The following is a 23908-nucleotide window of genomic DNA, read 5'->3' as shown; positions in this document are numbered from 1 at the left end:
AGCAGTGCCTGGTCCTTGTGATAAGGTTTGTTTGGCCAGAGGACCTTATCTGCAGGAGTAGAGTGGGGAGTGGAATTTGTGGCTAGGCCATTTGTGGCCTTCCTGATTTTACAAGATGTCAAGGCAGCATAAACTATTGGGCCTTGATGTTAGTCCACATGGCCCTTGGCTTTCAAGCTCCACTTGGTCGTATGTGTCCTTACTTCAGGGAGGATTCATCCCATCAGCCTAGAAGAAAAGATGATCCCACCACCGTTCTCACATCTGCTGCAGAATCAGACCTATAAATACAGACAACAAACCGATGGTTGCCAGAGTGGGGGGCGAGGGTGGGAAATAGACAAAATGGGTGAAGATCAATGGGCAGTACAGGCTTCTAGTTATGAAATGAATAAGTCATGGGAGTAAAAGGCACAGCATAAAGAATACAGTCAGTGATAATTGTAATAGCATTGCAGGTGACAGACAGTAGCTCCAATCACGATGTTGTATACCTGAAACTAATGCCATATTGTATGTCAACTATACTTAAATAAAAATTTTTTTTTCTAAAAAGAGAACATTACATGCAAAGTATTGTTGGAGAGGTAGGACTTCACCAAACCTGAAAGAAAAGGTTGGGTGAATGTCTTTCTCTGCGCCTGCTGATAAATGTGTGTGGTCTAATTCCTCCAAGACTTGCTTTTTCCATTGCAACATACCTCCTGATGGAGACATTTTGTAGGAGAGACCATATATTTCTCATGTATGTCTAATCCTCAGATTTCTCTTCAAACCAGCCTGGCATTTGTGAAAGGCCAACAGGGGCCCTGGGGGTCTGGAAGGCTGGGGGACGCCTAGGGGATGACACAAATGTGTGTTTAGTATCTTCTCTTCTCACTCATACTCTCCAATGTATCCACTCCCAGGGCTTTAATTATAATCTCTGCAGGTTTTCCTGGGACCGTTAGATCCTGGCCTCCTCTGGAACACTGGATCTACTTTCCCAACAGTATGGTGGACATCTCCACGTGCTGCCATTGATTCATTGGTTCTTTGATTCATTTACAGACAGTTACTGGTAGTAAGTGTTCTAGATACAAACACACAGTAGGTCTGGCTGTCTTCCTGGGGTTTATGGTTGGGTGGAGGATGTCATGCAGACCCATAAACTCAACACATCCAAAATGTTATTACCATCTTCTATCCCTAAATCGACTCCTTTTTCAGTTAAAGTCATCGCCATCTCACCACCTGCTAAAATTTACAACTCAAGTCATGCCTGTTTCCTGTCTCCCTCTCTCATCCCCACGATTCCCTGTTACCTTTCTGCCCATGACCCCACTCACTTACCATTTGCTAGGCAAGCTCATAGCAATATAATTGCAATAAAGGTTTGTTGGGTTGAGCCCGAACCTTCACCTTCAAAGTCGCCACTTTAATATTTTACTAAGTTACCATCCTTCGGGTCCCCCTTAACACCAATTGTCACCTACAGAGGGTAGGGCTTTGTACTTTAACATCTGCCTCACATCTTTAACACATATTTTAAAATCAAGGTTCTCATTATTTTTAAGGTAAAATTTCTAAGACTTCAAGACGTCTGAAAACTCCATTGTCTGCAAGACCAAAACAAGCCAGTGGCCACGGTCTGGTTTTTTAAGGCCAGAGCTGAGGTAGGGAAAGCAACATCTTTGCTGTTTAGAAACATGCTGATGGTGCTATTCAAAAAAGGACCCCAAGGGTTCCAGTTTTAAACAGACTCTAATAACAGAACACTTCCAGCCAAAAGAGAAAGCTGATCTCCCGACACAAAAGGTGCCAGCAGTAGCTCCTTCCTCCCTCCACGAGGCTGCTGACGCGCGGTGACGCATCCTCTACCCCATTTGTGGGAGAGCCAATCAGTTGTCTTTGAATGAAATCTTTATTCCACTGTTTAAACACTCCTGGGGGAAGGAAGGGAGAGGACAAGGGAAGCATTTCAGAAACAAATGGAGACCCAAACGCCAAGTTTCTGTTCTTGTTACTGTTCGGGTTTTGGCCCCGTAAAGACGGTCTCAATTCCATGTTTTTCGTGAAGCTGGTTTGTTTGGCAAAATTCACTGATAAATACAGAACTCTGAGGTCAGTCTCACCTTACTCGGAAAGCTCGAGCTGGGGAGTTCAGCTTTCTGTGGTCGGGGAAACTTTGGAAGCCGCTGATCTGCTGTTTTGACAAGGGCAGGCAAAGATATGGGCCAGATAATTTTTTTTTTCTTTACAAATGTATGAATCTGGGACTTTTCCCTCTCAAAGACCCAACATACAAGCAACCCTTTGTTGATAGTTCAGTGCTAGTTGCCGGGTCGGGGAGGAGGAGGCAGGGTGGATGTTCAGGTGGAGGGAACACGTGGAATTCACAGATAGGCCGGGGCCTGTGCCTCTTCCCCCGTTTTCCTTGTCCTCAGCTACTCATAGGCAATCACACCCCAAAAAGGGCAAGACATTGAGGGTAGACGGGAGGGAGCAGGGGCCTGGGTATTGACAGACCAGATGGTCAATCTGCAAGAAGCGATGCTGATTTCTAGGACCCAGATCTGCTTCCCTGGCATTTCCCTCCAGGTTATGTGTCCCCAGAGCAGCTTTCCTCCAGGTCAGTTAAATAAGCCCTTTTTAAATTCCTGCCCTGTCAGCTCCTCTCCCTTAAAAACAGAGTCTAAACCTGAATCTGTTCTAGTGCAGGAAATAGGAACACCAAGGTGAACGTTGAGTTTTGTTCAAACCTACGAAATCCTAATGGGCAACAGTGCTTACTAAGTGCCAGGCACTGTTCTTCGTGCTTACCTACTTAATCAAGCAATCTTATGAGATGAGTAATATCATCATCCCGTTTTTTTACAGATGAGGAGACAGAGGCACAGAGAGACTAAGTAACTGGCCTAAGGTCCCACAGCTGGGATTTGAACCCAGGCAGTCTGACTTCAGAGCCCTTGCTCTTAACCCCCACCCCACCCCCACACAGACCTGACCTGTCCCCTAAGTAAGGGTATGTGACCAATGGCCAAGTGGGCAGACAACACTTCTCTCCTGCATTTATTTCCATGGGTAAAGGGCAGCAAATGAAGGCAGCTGGGAAGGGCAGAGAGAAGGAGAGGGCAGCTGCATTGGTGACTCCTTGGACCAGGTCCTGCTAAGAGTACAGATCTCACTGTGCTGAGCCTGGCATGGGGTTCCTATGTGCCAGCGTGCCAACCTACCAAGCAGAGAGTGTTGCAGGATTTTTTAACCTCAATACCTAGGATTCATGGTCTTGTTGCTTCAAAGAATGGAGAGGTGGACACAAAATGAGCGGCAGGCATTAGTTAATTAGAGTAGAAGATTAGAAAGTAAGAGTAGTAGGAAAGATCTCTTTGCAGAGAGGCGGCGTTCGAAAGTGAATGTCTGAGGACTATAGGCAAGGGTCCTTGTTTTATAAAGTTCTGGTTGCCCTCCCCCCACCCTTCCCCCTGGTTCCTTCTCAGGTTCTACCCTTATTGGCTGGATAACTCTAGGTGTTGGGTTGTCCATTCCTGACTGGTTCGTTTCCATTGTACGAGGGTCTGTGGCCACACCGTTCCTTGTGGGTCATAAGGTTTATGGTCTACTACTAATTTTAGTCAGGCCTTTTGTGAAATTCCTGAGGGAAACCTGAGGGGGAGTAGGTGGGGTCTGTTACATTCTCATGAGGAATCTTATTCCTGAGGGGGTTTGCTGTGGTCAGACACTCCCAGCATTGTTCCAAAATACTTGTTTTTTTTTCCGCACCCAGGGACCTCAGGTCCTCACCTTTCCCTCTCTGCCCATTTCATCCTATCTTTTCCTATTATAAGAGCACTAAGAGGTGCTTTCATGCTGCATTGTTGTTGGTGGGTACCCACCCTGATGGGACAGAAAACAAAGCTAGCACACTGGCCTCAAATGTGGATGATATTGAAGGGCCAGTGCTGGGCGTTTTATATGTACACACACACACACGTATTATTATATTATATTATATTATATTATATTATATTATATTGTATTAGTCATCCAGTGACCCACTGAAGACATGAAACTTGGGTTCAGTTTGTGGACCAGAAAATAAACACCTTGATGATCATAATACAACCAAAAGATCTCTTAGCTGTTACCTTAGTCACTTTGGGTGACTATCACAGAATACCATAACACAGACTCTGTGCCTTAAACAACAAACATGTATTTCCCTCAGTTCTAAAGGATGGGATGTCCAAGATCAAGGGGCTGGCAGGACGGTGTTTGATGAGGGATGACTTCCTGGTTTATGGGCAGTTGTTTTCTCATATCCTGAGCAGAGGAAGAGGAAGCAAGCTCTCTCCTGTATTTTCTTACAAGGTCCCAAACCCACCGTGATGGCTCCACCCTCATTACACAATTACCTTCCTAAAGCTCCATCTCCAAATACCATTCCACTAGGGTTTCAACATATGAATTTGGAGGGACACAAATATTCAGTTTCTATAAGGCTTCACAGGCACCACAAAAAATTACACACACACACACGCACACACACACACACACACACACACACAAACTATGCAGGCCCAGACCAAGCTCAGAGATTCAATTACCCCATTGTTCCCAAATGGCTTACTTAATGTCACTGTGTCACTAAGGCAGACAGCTTATCTGTTTTGTTCACCATGTACACCCAAGTTCATGGCCTGGAACTCAGGAACTGAATCATTGAATTCAGTTACTCAGATTTTTCCATTCCTCCATGATATCATAGTCTGTCTTTCTGTACCTTTGTATCTTCTTCCCAAAGCCTCCAGTGTGTCCAAACCTCACACAGCGTCTCTAGATTCTGATGAGACTAATCTACCTCTGTTGACTCACAGCAGAGACGGACACAGTTTGTAGTCATGGCCAATATTTTCATAATTAAAAGAAAGTAAAGGTTTTTAGAATAAAGGTAATTCTGGGTCAAGATTAATTCAAAGATTTTCCACCCTATCAGAGAGAAACCTAAATGCGCTAGACCTCTATTTTTGTTTAACACTGGCACAACCCCTATACTTAGAAAAATAATCTTGTTTGTCCAGTGACAGATTCTCTTCAAACATTCCGACAGCTGCCTTCATCCATCCCTACACTCTCAGACCCTTATCTTAAATCTCTGAACCAAAGTCCCTAGACCCTTTTCTCCCAGGAATGACGAAGTTGTGGAATTGAGGTTATAAATTCAGTCAAGCCCCAAGACCAAATTCCAAGTTGGAGTGTTAAGGTCTAATGTTGATATTTTGCTTTTTAAAGTCAAAGTCATAATTTGAAACAGTTGTTCATCAGCAAATCAGTTTTCTTACTTTTTCCTGATCTTCAGATAACAGTCTCAACAGTTAAAAGATTGTAATGTGGGTTAGTGAGCTAAGCTATGTTTTTAGTTCTCAATACTCAAGTTAGTTAACTTATAACATCTTATACCAAAATTTCAGTGTGGATTGGAAAGAAAAGCAATTTGGGGAGAAAAAAGAAAAATGAACTACTGCCCAAAAATGTCTGTTCCTTCTTTCGCCTCACCCATGTGTGCTGTAAATATTTGAGGAAGGTAAAGATATCAGGCACTTTCTCTAATCCCAGGGACAAATTCCAGCAAATGGTTCAGCATGTTCTTTGCCTTCTCATTCAGTTTCCAGTAGGAAGCTCATCCCTGAAAAAAAAAAAAAAAAAAAGCATGTGACTGTTGCTTTTATATAAAGTTTTGCTCACTGAGTTAAGTGAGCCTTGCAATTTTCCAATTAAGGACATTATGATTTGACCCTTGCTGTGGAAGGCAGTATAGGACTTATTCTTTCTGCCATCCACAAACTACTGCCAGACTTCCAAGGATGGGCTGGTAGTTGGGTATTTTACATAATTTAAATGGTGGCAGGTGTGCCTGGGTGGCTCAGTCAGTTGAGCGTCCAACTCGGGCTCAGGTCATGATCTCATGACTTGTGAGTTCCAGCCCTGCGCTGGGCTCTGTGCTGACAGCTCAGATTTTGTGTCTCCTTCTCTCTCTGCCCCTCTGCCACTCATGCTCTCTCTCTCTCAAGAATAAATAAACATTAAAATAAAAGTAAATAAATGGTGGCAAAACAGCAGTGGCTTGCTATATTGGAGGACTCTGCCAGCGAGTTCAATCCACAACACTTTATATGTGATCACAGTGACACAAGACTTATTAAAGGGCAGGAGATTTCCAAGGTATAGGTTAGAATAGTGCTTTCTGGAAGATGCACGCTATTAAGAAGAGAAAGAGGGGTAAAGAAGTGACAAGAAAGAGGGTAAAGGACCAGCAGATATATCAGGAAGAAATGAAGAGAGATAAGGCATTAGCGTCCAGGGAGGTTAGAGTTTGTTTTTCCATATGAGAAGTACATACATGTTTGGAATTGGTAATCCTTAACCAGGGGCACCCAGATGATTCTGATGTTTTTTGGCTGTTGTTGTTATTGTTGTTTTGTTTTTTTCTGCATACTGAATCAGGATCTCTGGGTGGGAGTACATTGTGGAAAAGGCCCCGCTCAGGTGGTTCTAACGTATACCGTGGCCGAGAAAATGTGTGCTGCAAATATATTTTTCCTTCTTTATTTTCTCCTAATATCACAGTTTAATTTTTCCAATGCTGTTATTTTTTAGTATTCAAATTATAAAAACAGTTCATTGAAAATCTGGAAAACATGAAAAAGTACATATAAAAAGGCTAAAATCATCTCTAAACTGATTAGCCAGACATATCTTTTTTAGTCCAGGGTGTCTAAATCTGGAACTCTGGATGGATTTCAGAGGGCCCATGGCCTAAATTTCTGAAAACTTACAGAAAATTACTATTTTCTTTTTCTTACCCAAGCATATATATGGCTTTTATAATATTAACATCACACGTTTTGTTTTGAAACTGCTTTTTTTTTAGTTAACAAGACACATCTTTAATATCCCCATAGCCTTAAGTACCCTTTCAGAATACCACTTTTAAAGGGTGAATAATATTCCAACTCCCAGCTCCCCCTTCTTGACAGTAATATCATCAGTGTGTGCCACAATAAACAATGCTGGAATAAACATCCATGGACATAAATCTCTGCATTAAAAAAATTAATGTTTACTTATTTTTGAGAGAGAGAGCATGAGCGGCGGAGGTGCAGAGAAAGAGGGAGAGAGAGAATCCCAAGCAGGGTCTGCCCTGTCAGCACAGAGCCTGACGTGGGGCTTGATCTCATGAATTGTGAGATTATGACCTGAGCTGAAATCAAGAGTCAGACCCTTAACTGAACTACCCAAGCACCTCTACATGTTATGTCCTTTTAAAGGCTCTTGGCATCTATTTCTTTTGAGAAAGATCTTATCAACTGCACACCCACTAGGAATGTATTAAAGCGAGGGACTCTAGTGTTTTATCTGTATGCTTTTAGAACATATTGTGTCTGATTTCTTTTCAGATCCCCTTTATTAGTATTAGTCCCTTTTCTTTGGGAAAATGACAACCTGATAAAGGGCCCAAGTGTCCTTAAATGAGCCACCTGAAGAAGGACAGAAGAACTCACCGGAGTTACTCTAACAGCCTTCTTCGGGCCAGCAGCCCACGCATCTCCCTCAGGAAGTCGCACCTGGTGATTGGTTCCTTCCTGGGGTATAGATGTGTTAGTGTGTCCACACCATAGCCACTAGCATCTGGACGTGCTCCTGGCAGGCTCTAGTATGAGTCCTGGAAGGCAAACCCAGGCCTCAGGTTACCAGAGCTTCAGGAGCAATACGCCTTCTCCCCACAGTCAGCATGGGGTGCCTGAGCCAGGCTCCACCACCTGGAATGTTCCACCTCACGATACTGTCTTGTGGGAGCAACACAGATGTGGAGATAACTGAGAAATTATGCAGGCCAGCAGCCCAGAGGCCAGCAGCTCCAGTGGCCAGTACAGAGCTTCAGTCTGTCCTGGGACAGGAACTTGGCTGCGCTTGAGTCCATCCACTCTTTCTGGAGGTTTCTCTGTTGCCTTCTGTGGTAGGCTGAATAACGACCTCTATCCCCAAAGAGGTCCTTGCTTTAATCCTTGGCACCTGTGAGTACGTTACCTTATCTAGCAAAAGGGACTTTGCAGATGTGACTTAGTTAAGAATCTTGAGTTGGAGAGATTATCCTGGATCATCCAGGTGGGTCCAATGTACTCACAAGGGTTCTTACGAGAGAGGAGCAGGGAGGTCAAAGATAGCAGAAAGCCATGTGCTAACAGCATCATAAATCGAAGTGATGTGGCCATGAGCCAGGCAATGCTGGCAGCCTCTAGAAGCTGGAAGAGCAAAGGACAGATTCTCCCCCAGAGCCTCCAGAAGGGACCGGCCCTGAGGACACCTTGATTTTAGTTTCATGAGACTTATTATGGGCTTCGGACCTCCAGAACTGTCAGACAGTACATTTGTGTGGTTTTATGCTAAGTCTATGGTGATTTGTTACAGCAGCAATGGGACATTAAAACAACTTCCACTGATTCCATGATATTCTCCCAATACAAATGTCTGCTTAATTTAACCACAATCTATCCCATTGTTTATTACCAACCAAATGTCGCCCACCTGCAGCTCCCCCAGGGTTGGGTGGGTCCTATCCTCCATGACTCCTCCCCATCCCCTGCTTTCCCCAGAGAAGCCCTACTCACCCAAAGTTGTGACTGTTCCTGTACTGGGCTACGTCCCCTCCAGACTTCAGACACAATGAGGACAAGGATTCAATGTGGTTCATCTTTGGACCCCAGCAGCCATCACGATGTTAGGAGTAAATATTAGTTAAAGGAACACATTAAAACTTATTTGTACACAGACGTGTACACAAAAGGTGGAAATGCCTTAAGTAATAAAAAAAAATTGTTTTTTGAATGGATGGAGAAACACTCACCTTAGGCACCTTTTCTTTAGACAGTGGGAAATCTAAAAACTAGTATGCTTATCTACCAAAAAGGAAAATTCTGTCCTGATTTACGACAGGATTTTAAAAAGCTGACTTTTATGTGAACATAAAATACTAAACATACAATATGTTAGCTAAATCACTTGGATAGAACTGAAAGCAGAGCAAATGTAATCAATTTATGATATTATTAAAACCTAAGGGGAAATGAAATGTCCGTTTCAGTAACGCTGGGTGTGTCCTTGTTTCTCACACTTCGGTGTTATTGTAGGACACTCCAGCGGCTAGTTGCAAAATCTTGATGGTCTGCTAAACCTGGCTATATCCTGGCTGGTGTGGAACACGCATTTGAGACACTTGGGCTTAAAAGATCTCTCTTGCTTGCATGACAGGGAGTTTTAAAGGATTTTCTCCCCTCCTCACCAAACATGTCCCCTGTCTAAATTTTTTAAGCCTTTGGACCCTCTCCTATAAAAATGCAAAAAGGCACAAGTGCAAAAGGATATTCACTGAGGCTCTATTTGTAATAGCATTCCATTGGAAGCAACCCAAATGTCAATCAATGAGAAAGTGGTTGAATAAATTATTGGACACCCATAACCTGGAAAGTTCTGCTTTCCTTAAAAAGAATGAGGTTGTTTTATACATACCACTTGCTTTAAAATCATAGTTCACTGCTCTGCTTAAACACCCCCAGGGCCTCCAGTTGCATTTACACAAAATTCGAACTCTTTCCCCTGGTCTAAAATGTCCTCCACCGGATGGCTGTGCCTGCCTCTCTGACTTCAGGTTTGCACTGTCTCCTCCTCTGCTCAGATTCAGCACAATGGCCTCCATCAGCTTCCCCTCAGCTGCCCCCAGCTAGCTACCACCACAGGTCCTTTGTACTTGCTGTTTTCGCTGCTGGGAATGTTCTTTGCTAAACCAGTGTTTCTCAGCCATAGTGACTTATTAAAACCACCTGCATTACAGGCTGCATCCAAATCCGGTCAATCAGAATCTCCAAGGTGGTTCCCAGGCATCGGGTCGTTTTGGTTTGGGTTACTTGTTTGCTTTTAAACTTCCCTGGTGATTCTCTGCGCAGTTCAACTTGAGAATCAGGGTGGCTTCACAGGGTGGTTCCTCTCTGATAGTTAGGGTGTAGTTCAAATGTCACCTCCCCAGAGAAGGCGTGATGACACTACTTTTAAAACTAAAGTTCTATCATTCGGCTGATAGAATTTAAAAAGAAAAATATAGGCAAAGGATGAGTATGAAATGGAATTGAATTTGTAAATGTAAAGATGATAAATATGAGATGGCATATATGGAAAAGACAGCATGGCAATTTCAAGGCAGACAGAATTTAAATTTCAGTTTGCTCACTTGTGATCTTGTACAGTTACCTAACATCTCGGAGTACATATGAAAAGTTTAAAGAGTTTTTTTTTTTTTTTTCAACGTTTATTTATTTTTTTTGGGACAGAGAGAGAGAGCATGAACGGGGGAGGGGCAGAGAGAGAGGGAGACACAGAATCGGAAACAGGCTCCAGGCTCTGAGCCATCAGCCCAGAGCCCGACGCGGGGCTCGAACTCACGGACCGCGAGATCGTGACCTGGCTGAAGTCGGACGCTTAACCGACTGCGCCACCCAGGCGCCCCTTAAAGAGTTTTTTAAGGAGGGGCACCTGGGTGGCTCCATAGGTGAAGCGGCCAACTTCTCGGATTCTCTGTCTCCCTCTTTCTCACTCTCAAAAGTAAACAAACATTAAAAAAAGAGTTTTTAAAGGAATAACAAGACTGCTAATAGCACATAGTGAACACTAGGTAAATGGTTTTAGCTAATTTTATTTTTAAAATATTTTTTCATGTTTATTTATTTTGAGAGAGAGAGAGAATGAGTAAGGGAGGGGTAGAGAGAGAGGGAGAGAGAGAATCGCAAGCAGGCTCCGCATTGTCAGTGCAGAACCCGAAGTGGGGCTCAAACCCATGAACCCTGAGATCAGGACCTGAGCCAAAACCAAGAGTCAGACACTTAACAGATTGAGCCACCCAGGCGCCCCAAATTTTAAATAACAAATGATTGGTTGAAGCAGTCAGTGCTTCAGAAATTCCAAGAAAATAGAAATGCCAGGTGTTCTGGGATCTGGGAGGGCTACTTTGAGTAGGTAGAATTTAATTTTTGTCTGAAAGTAAAGCTAGAACTTGGGCAGAGGGGATGGTGAGGTTTGTGAGTGGCATCCCAGGAGACAGGGAGCAGGGGAGACAAAGACTAGAGATAGAGTTTTGCAGTGTGTTTGGGGAAGAGGGAGTTAAACAAGAAGAAAGAGCTTGCCCAGAAAGACAGTGCAGCAGTATGTCAGGATGGGTGAACCTTCTGTTTTCTGTCATACAGCATCTTTTTAGCACTGGCATTTCCCTGAATTAAATTGTGTAGAAGAGTAAGTCTCTGATTGGAAGCAGATCCATCAGGCATAGAGGCAGAGAGGTGGGAGTAGTAGGAGACAGGCTTTGGAAGGTCATTCCCTTCGACAGGAACTTGTGTGGTCTCTTAGAGGCTGACGCTGGGCCATGGGTTGGCCAACCTCAAAGAAACAAGCTTGTAAACTTTTCCAGGGACGGACCACAACCCAGTTCCAGTGGTGGCACTTGGTGCTCCCACGGGAAAACCCAACCATTCTTGAGAGGAGCCCAGCTCTGAGTCAGGGTCCTCGGTTCCCAGTCAAATTCCTGCAACCAAGGACTATTCGGTGAAGAGACTACTAACAAAGGGCAGGCAGGGTTAAGGGGAACCAACAAAGGACAGGAGTGGGGAGGCAGAGAGCTGTAGGAATCCTGAGAGGGACTGACAAACCTAGCCCAGCAGGTCGTGGGCCAGGTAAGTAAACCCCAGTGTCTCTTATCTGCCCTCTCCTGCAGGTGACTTTCCATTGGCCAACCTTAAGCCAGAGGGCAAGGGTGTCTATTGATGCAGTCCATATAGGTCAGCCTCACAAGTGCAAAACAAGATGGAGAAGTACAGAGAGTGGATCTGGAATATCCAGCACAGCAAACAGTCTTACAGAATGACAAGCTCACAGAATGGGCTGATTACCAGCCTGCGTTCCCCCTAGAGCATTCCCTTCAGTGGATCCCCTCCCTCTCTACCTCCTACCTTCACCTTCTGCACATGTAATTGATCATCCAGTCTTGCCAGTTGGACCTCCTAGTATCTCTCAAAAATATGCTCTGCTCATACCATATACCTAAATTCCTTAGAGATTAAAGATTTATGGTTGTACTTCTTACAGCTAAAAGCACTGGATGAAAACCTCACTAGATATTTATATAACCTTGGAGTAAAGGGAGGACTTCTCAAAGTATGACCTCAAAGGCAAAACCACAGAGGAGAAGACTGATAGACTGTACTACATAAAAATTGGAAACTTCCATTTGACAAAAACCACCATGAACAAAGTTGAAACGGCATCAAAAATAACCCAAACAAAATTCAAACAATGAAATAAGAAAACATCATCTCAACAAACTTAAGTAAAAGGAGTACTGTATAAATACATAAAGGTCTCACACAAATAGATAAGAACTGACCCAAATTGGGGGGTGGGGGGGGGGAACAAAGAAGAAAACTAAACAAATAAGGAAAAAGCTATAAAAATAAAAATAGAGGCATAGGCAAAGGACATGAACAAGATTGATTAAGGAGGAAAAACAACTTGATAACAGCATATGGAAAAATGTTTAACTACTCAATCCAAGAAATGCAAATTTAAACAAGAAACTCTCCAACCAAGTTCACAAAGATTGTTCTTAAGGGGAGCATTCAGGGCAAGCAGGGGTGCTAATGGATTGCTTAGAGAAGTATAAATCATTACAAAGTTTCAAAAAGCAAATTGGCAGTTCAATATTGAGAAACTTTAAAATTCATCCCTCTTGACCCAACTTGAAAATTCTGGGAATTTTCACTTCTCAGAATTTTTTCAAATACTTTCCTGCTCACAAAGTCCAAGCATGTCGATAGGGAATTACCTCCCAAGTTTCATCTCACCTCTTCCAGCTGACATTTGCCACTTCATTAATGCAAAACTGCCTGTTCTTCCCTAGACATACACCTTGCACTTCAGTGTCTCTGAGCATGTCCTTTTTATTTCCCTCTGCTTGGAAAGTCTCCACCACCTTCTTGGCCTGCCTGGCTGTGCTTACTCTTCTGGAACCAGCTAAGCTGTCAGAGGGTCTTCCCTGATTCCCCTCCTGGTTGAGTAAGTTTCCCCTCTTCCATGTTTCCATAATACCTGATACATATATTTTTGCTGATAATTTACACATTTACATATCTATTTACATATTTATATATCTATTTACATATCGGTCTCCACCATTTTGGTTTCTCTCTTTGTATCCCTATACTGATGATTTTCAACTGGGGGCACTTCTGTCTCCCAGGGGATATTTGGCAAGTTCTGGAGACATTTTTGGTAGCCACACTGGGGGGATGGGGGAACAGGGATGCTACTAAATGTCCTAAAATGTATAGGAAAGCCCACACGGCAAGGAACTATTAAACCCCAAATGTCAATAGTACTAATTTTGAGAAACCCTGTCCTATCCCTAGCTCCCACCTAGTATAAAGCACATAAAAAGCACACACTAAAAAAAAAAAATTTTTAGGGTCATCTGGGTGGCTCAGTAGGTTGGGCATCTGACTTCAGCTCAGGTCATGATCTCGCAGTTCGTGGGTTCAAGCCCCATGTCGGGCTCTGTGCTGACAGCTCAGAGCCTGGAGCCTGCTTCAGATTCTGTGTCTCCTTCTCTCTCTGCCCTTCCCCTGCTCGTGCTCTCTCTCTCAAAAATGAATAAACATTAAAAAAATTTTTTAACTATATAATGAACAATATTAAAATGACTTTTCAAGCCCAATTTCTTTATCTATACAGTAGATGTAATAATATCTATGTCAAAGGGTTGCAGAGTGGATTCAAAGAGACAAATATGAACAATGCCTGGTACAAAGCTGATGCTCCATCAAGAGTACGTTTTCTTAACTATAACGTGCATAAGTTAAATCACAGACCCAGATTGTTTTGGTGCTGAAATGTCTTAAAGCCTTTGCAGTTAAGCCCCTTCATTTTATAGCTGGGAAACCCCAATCTATATAGGCTAATGACTTGCCTAAATTGTTGGCATCAGATCTGAGTTTCCAGTTTAGTGGCAAACCACATTTTAAATGCATGCATAAGAAAGGAATTATAAACTGACTCTTCTGTAAACCAAAGAAATTACCTTTCTTGGTGGGGGGATGGCTTGTAAATATAATTTTCATATGTATGTATAAAATTTTCTTTAAAATAGTTAGAATATTAACAGAGCAATGACTCAATTGAATAGTGTTACCAGAATTTTCACAGGGATTTATTTTGAAATTAGATTTTTGGCATTTATGCAAAAATAGTCAAATGTATTAAAATACAAAGTAAAACAAATAATACATTCTTTTGACTGTAGGAGAGATATAGTCAGAATCCAGAATAACAATTTAAATAGTTTGTCATAATACATAAGCCCCTCAAATATTAACAGACTTTCTGGAATCTATGCTAAAAATTAACTGCCTTGTAATGATTCCATTCTTCTTCCCTGCTCAATTGCTAATACATACAATGACATTTCTTAGCAAAATATAATTCGGAGGCACCATCCAATCTGAGATCTCAGATTCTAACATGTTATGACTTTTAATATGAACAGTATAACCAGAATTTAAACAAATTATGGCAAATAAATTAAAACATTCATATTTTAACATCTATAGACTTTATTAGGTGTTCCTTATACAGTCATCTGGTATGTTTAAAGAGTGAGCAATCATATAAAAGGAAATATGGTCATAACTGATTGAAGTAATAAAATCCTGAAACTAAATAACATCTCATAATTCATTGCACAGCATATATTAGATTTCATTACATCAGTATATAGCTTAGTTGTAAATTCTCCTGATGGTCATAAACCTCTAAGGTGTTGTCATCCTGAAAAATGAAGGGGAGGGAGTTGGGGCACAGAATGGATAAATCTTCAATTGCACTGGTGTGGTGGACCTTGAAGTTGTAAAGTTGTAGTGTATCGCCACCTAGTGGCAGAATTTAGTACCTATTCCAACAAGGGACCCTTTCCCTGTATTTTCTATAGTTCTGTGTTTCATTCACCCTTCAACTGTGTTCATCTCTGATACCGGTAGTTCCTAAAATTCATGTCACTCATTCAGTGTAAACTCAATTCCCTTCATCCATCAGGTTGTCACGGCTTTGCTTAGTACAGTTTTTATGTTCACCTAACTTAAAAATTCCAAGTACTTTGGGTATTTTCAACGCCACACACAGGATGTCTATATTAACAAAACCCCATCATGTTTGTGAATATAGAAGGATTATTATGGCTATAGGAACTTTGGGCTTTGGCCCAGTTTTTATTTTTATTAATGAATCTTTTAGAAAGTCAGAATTAGTGCAGAATTAATGCCTTAAAAGGGAGCCTCTAAAGTAAATAAGAAATCATTATCAAAATCTACACTTGGGACTTTATTAAGATTCTAGAGTTTTAAAATATGCAATGGTGCTGCCTGTGAACATTCCTTCACTAACATGTTGGTTCTGGAACGCCTGGGTGGCTCAGTTGGTTAAGTGTGGAACTCTTGATTTTGGCCTAGGTCATGATCTCATGGCTCTTTAGATGGAGCCCCATCTCAGGTTCTGCCCTGACAGTGCAGAGCCTGCTTGGGATTCTCTCTCCTTCTCTCTCTGCCTCTCCTCTTCCCTGTGCATGTGCCCCCTTCTCTCTCCCAAAATAAATAAATAAACATAAAAAAAATACAACAAGAAAAAAAAAACATGTTGGTACCATTCATAGGGCATCACATAGATGTTCAGGCCATGAGAACGCCGTTTGGGAATGTTACCAAACATTGCTGTGCAGTTTGGTATTTGAATCAGACTCAGTATTTGGGGACCTGAGGCCCCACCATTCCTTACGCTGCTTCCTACACTTCAGCAACATGAAGGTTGACTGATGTACTACAACAGTGAACATAAGCCAGGTGTTGGATGCAATTGCAAAGAACAGAAAGATAAAGTAAACCACTTCAGAGTAAGGAATCTTTCTTCAAGGTCTAGGAAATTATACATTCAAAACTTAAATCAACCTCAAACTTTGAACGATAAAAGATACCAAACATTTTACGCTGTACAACATAAACTAGCAGGATGTGAAATTTTGAAAGTTTAAAAAAAACAAACTCAACTCAAAAGGCAAAACAAGGAGACAGCAAAGTCTTAGCTGGGCTCCATCCCAGTGAAGCTGTCATACAGGACCAATTCCATCTGTCCTCATCTCGGCTAATGGGTACCTTCATTCAAGGTCAGACAGCCAAAGGAGGCAGATGGACCAGAAATGAGAGTGCCACAGGGGAGATTGAGGAGACGTGCCCAGGACCTGGACCTCAAGTCAGCTAACCAGACTTGATGGCTGAGTGCATCTCCCCAGAATATTTATTCTTTCTATTCACCTAAAGGAGCACAGAAGCTAAGCCTCCTAGTGCTAGCCATGTGCCAGGAACTAGTCTAAGTGCTTGACATGTAAGGAAGTCAGGTAATTTTCACAATATCCTTGTAAAGTAGGTTCCATCATTAGCCTCATTGTAGAGTTGAGGAAACTGAGGCACAGGGAGGTTAAATCATATTCCTGAAGTTACACAATGAGTCATGGACTCATCTCTGGGCAGTCTAACCCACAATCATCTCTGAATCACTCTATTCTGTCTATAGGATGATAAGCCTCTGTATTTCAGATACGCCCATGCTGATTTTTCAAACACTACAGCTTTTGGTAGCAAAAAGGCCCTCTCTTCAAATGAAAGGATTTCATTGACCAATTAAAATTCTCACCCCTTCAACTATTCTTTCAATGGCCAAATACTCCTTCTACTTTCTTATTCCTCATAACAAGCAGAACAATACTAATAATTATAATTAACAGTAAAAACTTTGATATAGCGTTCATGGTTTTCTAAGAACTTTTGCATACCTTTTCTATTTAGAAGAATCAGGTAATTGACATAGAGAAGCCTTACAGTTTGGCTATAGAAAGAGCTCTCACAAAGTCACAGATCACCCTACTGTCATGCATTTTCTACCTTGAGCAGGTGGATGACCCAGCTTTTGTTACACCTTAACCTTGGCCAATTGTTTGCCCCCATCTTTCAGGGGAGCCTTTAGGCTTGCTTTAAGTATCAACAGCATTTACAAACATAGTTCCTAAGCTTAGTACCTCAGCCTCCCTCCACTCCACCCTTCTCCCCACATCCCATTGTAGGGGTCCAGTTTGAGATGCTTCAGCTCTGGTCTCCTTGCAAAGGTACACATTGGCTGCCTAGTTGAATAATTATATACAGACTCCTGCAAAAGTGATCTTTAACTTAAATTACAGGAGCCTCTGGAGAGTCCTAGTCAAGGAAAATCCAAATGGTTTTAAAAACAGGGGTTCAGGACAGTCTGTTTTCTTAGTCTTTTTCTGTGAAGCAGGACTATGTTGAAATCTCCTCCAAGTGTGGCCTGATCTTTAAAAGCCCCCAGGGAATCTTGATCTTGCCTGGGTGGTTTTCAATCCTCACTTGTACTAGGAATTCACCGGCGACAAAGGAATACAAGGGCACAACCTGCCTGCTGTTCTTCAGTCCAGTCTTCCCTATTCAGCCTGAACATGTTTTAGAAAAATTGTTCAGTCTTATTGTTAGCTACCATTTCACCCATAAGAGCCCCTGGGGCAGGGGGCTCAAGCAAGTCAAGAGATCCTATGACCTACAGCTTTTGTGCCAAGAACACAAATATCTGCGATTTCCTTTTCTACTGTAAAAGTGACTGCTGTTCAGTTATAAAAAATTGACTATTAGAGAAAAGAAAAAATATAAATACTACCTTTACTCAGTAAAAGATAACCACTGTTGCCATCTCAGTGTTTCCCCAGTCTTTCCTTAACCAAGGGTCGGGGATTTTGTTTCACCTGGTTACATCTTTCTTCATTTAATATCATAAGAAGTTTCCAAGTTTTTACTTTTTTTTTTTTTAATGTTTATTTTGGAGAGAGAGAGAGACAGAACACGAGTGTGGGAGGGGCACAGACAGGGAGACACAGAATCTGAAGCAGGCTCTAGGCTCTAGGCTGTCAGCACAGAGCCCGACACAGGGCTTGAACCCAGGAACTGTGAGATCATGACCTGAGCTGAAGTCAGACGCTTAACCGACTGAGCCACCCAGGTACCCAGAAGTTTCTAAATTTTGAAACTCTCTTAATATACTTTTTCCACTGAGCACAGCTTAGTCATGTCCTATTATAGAAAACTTTGATTGCTCAGTTTTTCACTCTGATAAGCAGTGCTGCAAAAACGTCCTTTTCGAAAAGTATCATTCCATCACGGTTTTGGAGTCCTACACTATTTCTGTGGATGCATGACCTTGGACAAGTTGCTTGATCTCTGTAAGCCTTTCTCAATTTGTAAAGGAGTAATAATCCTATCTCACTGCATTGCGGTAAGATCAATGATCACAAAGTGCACAATGTCTAATGTAAAATAATCACAATCACTCAATATAATGGTGGCCACTACTGGAATTATTTAGAAAAAGTTTGCGGTTCTTGATACGTATTGCCAAAATGTTATCCAAATGGGTTATATCCATAGAACACCCATCAGCAATGTATGAGATTCAAATTAATTTGCAAAGGTGTGAGAGAGGAACGAAACTGAATCACTGAAAACAATGGTCCTTGGTTGTGAGAATTTGTCTTAGTTGCCTCATTGGGCCTGAGAGGGAAGCACCTTGACACAAAAATCTTTACTAATCTCATATAGTCCTTCACTAAACCATGCCCCAATACTAGCATCTATCAACATCCTCAACCATTTCTCTGTGATCTGTGATACTGTACCAATAACAGAACTCAAATGGATTGCAAAATCAAATCATAAATCTTACAAAATATTAAGTATGTTAAAGGAGAATTGCTTTGCCATGACCAAATCCATGATCAAAGGAGGATCTAGGCAAATTGCTCTATACCATCCCTGCGAGTTAGGCCCTGAGGGGGCTTCTAAGTATACTGCTAATCTACAAAGGCAATACAAAGGTGACTATTCTACTTGGAAGAATGTTATATCATTCAGTACATTAAGAAGTTATCCACTCAGTGAGGAAAACTGATTAAAGTAGCTTTTTTAAGCTCCAGGAAGGAGTAAAATGCTAACTAAAAAGTATCTTAGAATTGTAACAGGGAAGTAAATTCAGTAGTTGCTCAGAATAGGGTTTAGAATTCAAACATCCCAACAATAATTACAATGGACATTTATTTAAAGTTAATACATTTGCAGCTCAAATAGTTCCAAATTGTACATTTCGGGTTTACCCAAATCTCTTAAAAATATCTGAGGGCAGCTGCAACCACAGATTTCAACTTCATGATTATTTCTTTGCCCATTCTTCTCTTTCTTTTCTTTCCCGAATAACTTCTTTCAGATATGGTTCAAGGTAGAATTTATCCTAAAGAATGAATAAAAGAAAAATATTATATGCCAATATCACACACTGATATATCCCTAACACTCAACAGGTCTTCGACAAAAGAAATCCATCAAAATTAATTTTTATTTCTAACTTAAAAAATATATATATTGAAGCAGGCTAAAAACTGTCTGCTTTTCTAACATGTAAAACCCCACAAAGATACTGTAATAAGTTGCTTTGATAGGTTATGAGAGGAAAGTCTGCCAGAGAAGAAGAGATGAGAGTACAAGCCTTTGCCTAGTTTCAATGCAGTTCAAGAGGAGGGTTTACTTCGGAGTCCTTCCTGGGAGCTAGAGGGCCACTCCATGGGCTGATCACATGCATGTCACCAATTTTTCCATCTGAGCAGAAAGCGGAGTATAGAGGGAGAACAATGGGCTGGAAGAGACAGGATCTGGATTCCAGCCCTGGATCTCTACATTAGAGACTTGCTTAGTGATTTTGGAACAGTCACGTCACCTCTAAGTCTCAAAGTGTTTATCTCTAAAATGGAGCTAACATTTGCCCTACTAACCTCACTGGACTGCCATGAGGATATTTCTTTGACATAACCTTAAGAACCCTAACTGTACAAATGAATGTGTTTCTCTGTTTCTAATGCTCAATCCTTGGAGGCCAACATTGTCAGATACATAAAAGCTGTGCTACCTCCTCATATTTTGTCCACTGCTCTTTAGGCAAGATCTGGTGCCTCATGGTCAGGTCCAGTGCTCTCTTAATGCGAAACATCCTGTCATTATAAAGGTTCTCAGGAAGCCTTCTTATGGCCTCTTTCACATCATCATTCTCATATATTGTATCATCTCGCATTAGTCCTATGATAAAAAACAAGAGAGTCAGATTGAACACACATCTCAAAAATCAGACATTTAAAAAAAAAAACGGGTAAATATGTTTATGACTTATAACTTAAGACTCAGGTGAAATATGTATGTATTTCATACATAATAATGGGTTATTTCTTAAACAGTACTATAGAAACAAAATAAGAGCCTTTTAAAATACACTGCCACAAAACTCACATTTTCTCTGAAACAATTTTAAAAATATTTAAAATATCTACTTTATTTTTAAACACACATCAATAAACCACATGTCTATTTTCTTATACTTTACATCTGAGATCAAGGTATTGAAGAATCTTAGGATGACAGTGTACTAAAGAACCAGTAACATTTAATGACACTTCCATCAAGCTTCAATTAATAAAAAGATGAAGTTCATGGCAAATTATAAAATTTTTAAAAAGTTCAGGTATCAGATGATTGTAAAAATGCCAGACAATTTTAACATTTGAAAAATCTCCTACTTTCGAAGTTCCTATAACTTAAATTTTCAAATGCTAAGTGGAGGAGTTGGGAGAGGGAGTGTATAAGGAAAATGTACTGTTACCATATTTCAAGAACATAATTTATTTCCATCTCAAACATCTGAGATGATTCTATTACTCTCTTCTCAAAATAATAAAAAGGAAATGACTTAACAATAAAATGTGGCCTAATTTTAAAATTCTCTAATGTACACAGGTACAGTTAAACTGTTTTTGGGAATCTTAACTCTTGCAAAAGCACTACTCTCAGATAAAGCAAAACAAGAAAACCGAAGAAAACTCAGATACTCACCCAGTTTATTGAACCCTGCAGCATTGTAATACCATTTTCGAATACCCTCCAGCCACCGACTTGATGCTGCAACTGATATTGTCACACTGTTAGTTGCTATGATTCACTTATTATACACTATGAACATGTAGACAGGCAAGCAACCAGTACTTTTATTACCTTGTTAGAGAATGCAAACATTGGGAGGAATTTCCTTTTAAAATCGCATATCCTATATAGATAAAAACTGCTTATTGTATCTATGAGCCAAAGTGATCACAGGTTAAAAAACGGTGGGCAGCAAGTCATGGGAAAAAGGGTAAACTCAAGTACCTGATGTACAAAAGTTCTATATAGAGGTACTTATTACCACTCCAGCCTCTCCATGTCAAATGTCCCATCCTTTTATGTACCTGTTACCATCAGAACTGAAGGGGTAGGATGTGGGAATGGTACTTGGAACTCCTCCACCTTTTGTAGTTTCAGAAATTACAGGAAGGAAGTGTAAACTTTTCAAAGGAGTTGGAGTTATATGAAAAGAAGATAAGACTTCAGGATAGGCTGGCAGGTCTCAATGACCCTCTTCCTCCAAAATCTTTATTCTACATTACCTTTACTTCACTTGGCTACCCTCTCTCTCTATATATCTATATATCTATATCTATAGCTCCCATATATATATATATATATATATATATATATATATATATATATGTATATATTTCTGGGAGGATTTTGATACCATTAGCCAGTCATTTAATATAGATTATCGTAGAAGCAACCCACTTTCCTCCTCCCAAGTAGCTAATTTTCCAACAAGGAAATGGATGAGAAGAAATAGGTAGTGTTAAAGCCTAGCAGGACTGAGCCTGATGAGATAACCCAGTAGGGGCTAAGGGCAACATGATAGTGCCTGACGTATTCGTAGGAGAGAGGTGGTAAGAAGGGGAGGAAGAGCATGTTTAAATTTTCTTTTAAAGTTTTGTCTGGGGCTAGCCCCTCACTAAGGGACGAAAGCAAACTTCCTTTTTATTTCAATCTCTCCTTATTATATCCCTCCTTAGTATATCACAGATTACACAACTTTGGTTAAGTCTCCTTGAAAATTAAGCACCATGTATAAAATTGCTTCTAGAAAAACAAGTGCCAAAGAGTCAACAATCTACAAACATACTTGTAGAGGACAAATAATCTGCAAACATATTTACCATTGATGGTGGTAATGATTAATATCCATTGAACACTTGCATGCTAGGCACTATCCTATCTGCTTTACCCACATTAGCTCCGTTTATTTACAACACACCTGTAGGTTTATCTAGTTCTCAAACACAGGATAGAGTGGAGTGCTTTCTACGTTTGTCAAACTATGAAACAATGAGTTCTTAAATGTCTCCCCGCCACCAAAAAGTTTAGTGTCATTTAAATTAATGGATTTTTCGGGCAACCTGATGTTTCCTAACAGCTTCACCATTGCTGGGGGCGAGGAGAAAGGGACCAATAAAATTTATAGCTACTCCAATGTATACCTCCAGAGGGCAGAGACTGGCAAAAAATGGTGCTGGGGAGGGAAAATCCTAGTTGGTCCTCACGATCTGTTTTAAATACTCCGGTAATTTCTGTATTCTATTCCATTAGGTATGTTTGCGCCAGTGCCTACAGTAAATACAAATTTATCCAAACCTACAGATCGAGCTGCCGTCCCAAATAAGCCAAGGTTAATCTGAAGTTTGGCTGTAACCTTAGCTCAGCTGCCCCTAATTTCCGTTTGAGAAGCGTGAGGTTGGGAACCGAGTTTGCAGACCTATTTCCTCCGGCCACTCTGCCTTGGTTACCTGATCTGCAGAAAAGGGAAACTAGTACTAATCTCTCACGTCTCACTGGCAGGAGAATTTATCACACATGATAGGGCTTGACTCACGGCAAGCACTCGGTTCATTCTGGTTGAAAATCCTGCACTAATTATCTCCTTGTGCCCTTGAACTTTTTTAAGGTCGAGCGGAAGGACTGCCGAGCACGGACAGCTGGAATGGCAGGGCTGTGGAGCCACCGCGGGCACCTTCACCAGCAGCAGATCCACCTCCCGACCCTCCAGGTGAGCCCGGGGACAGCAAGGGGATGAGGGAGAAGGCGTCCTTTAGGCTAGAGCGGAGCCGCCACCTTCTCATCGCCGCACACCTGGCCCCTTAGAGCAGAGGAAGTGGAGCAAATTGCTGCAAGAATAAAAGGTTGAGTGTGGCGATGCCTGGCAGGGTGGTCGCCAATAACTTACCCGCAGGCCGGCTCGCCATTTTGACCCGATACCGGAGCGTTGCCTGCTGGGTAAGTCCTGAAGGACGCGCTGGACACAATGCGCAGGCGCCACCTGTCGCGTCACCAGGCGAGGAAGGACGCCCGCGCAGGCGCAGTTTTGGCGCCGACTTCGGGCGCCTGCTGGCGTCGCTCTTCCCCTTGGGTCAGGCCGCTGTAGTAAGCCGGGCGTTTTGCGCACCCTGTTCCATTAAACATTTCATGTGACCTGGTGGGAAGAACATTAGGCAAGGAATAAGGACACTGGGGCTTTAGCCTGGATTCTATAATGGACAAGCTGTGAGTATTAATTGAGCCCTTTGTACATAGTAATGCGCTAAGCCTTTTACCTGCATATTCTCATTTTCTTTCATTTAGTTGTAAATCTAAGGTAGGTACTGTCATTATCCCCGTTGTAGAGAGGAAACTGAGGTTCAGAAAAGTTCGATAAATTGTCCAAGACCACAGAGCTAGAAAGAATCCAGATCATCTTCTGGTATCAGAGTATCTAGGTAAAACTTTGGGACTCCTTAACT

General features: G+C 41.5%; 1 protein-coding gene across 1 annotated transcript; it reads right to left on the bottom strand.

Annotated features, from left to right (window-relative positions):
* Positions 1–19247: 19247 nt before the first annotated feature.
* LOC123585721 (cytochrome b-c1 complex subunit 7) lies at positions 19248–23475 on the bottom strand. Its single transcript, XM_045454157.1, has 4 exons — positions 23356–23475; positions 21105–21176; positions 20131–20297; positions 19248–19458 (listed from the first exon to the last, which is right to left on the bottom strand). Exons 1-4 carry the CDS (start codon positions 23372–23374, stop codon positions 19381–19383), a joined length of 336 nt encoding a protein of 111 aa, XP_045310113.1. The 5' UTR covers positions 23375–23475; the 3' UTR covers positions 19248–19380.
* Between the last annotated feature and the right edge of the window lie 433 nt (positions 23476–23908).

The sequence above is a fragment of the Leopardus geoffroyi genome, chromosome C3 (genome assembly GCF_018350155.1).
Source record: "Leopardus geoffroyi isolate Oge1 chromosome C3, O.geoffroyi_Oge1_pat1.0, whole genome shotgun sequence".
NCBI classification, from domain to species: domain Eukaryota; kingdom Metazoa; phylum Chordata; class Mammalia; order Carnivora; family Felidae; genus Leopardus; species Leopardus geoffroyi.
Note: the sequence above shows the minus strand (reverse complement) of the source record. Positions and strands in the feature narration are given on the sequence as shown.

Excerpts from the sequence above, each read along its gene's own strand:
- LOC123585721 (XM_045454157.1), bottom strand. Across the intron at positions 20,298-21,104 it reads TGCAGGGTTCAATAAACTGG|GACTAATGCGAGATGATACA; the intron begins GTGAGTATCTGA and ends TTTTTATCATAG. Across the intron at positions 19,459-20,130 it reads AGTGGACAAAATATGAGGAG|GATAAATTCTACCTTGAACC; the intron begins GTAGCACAGCTT and ends TTCATTCTTTAG.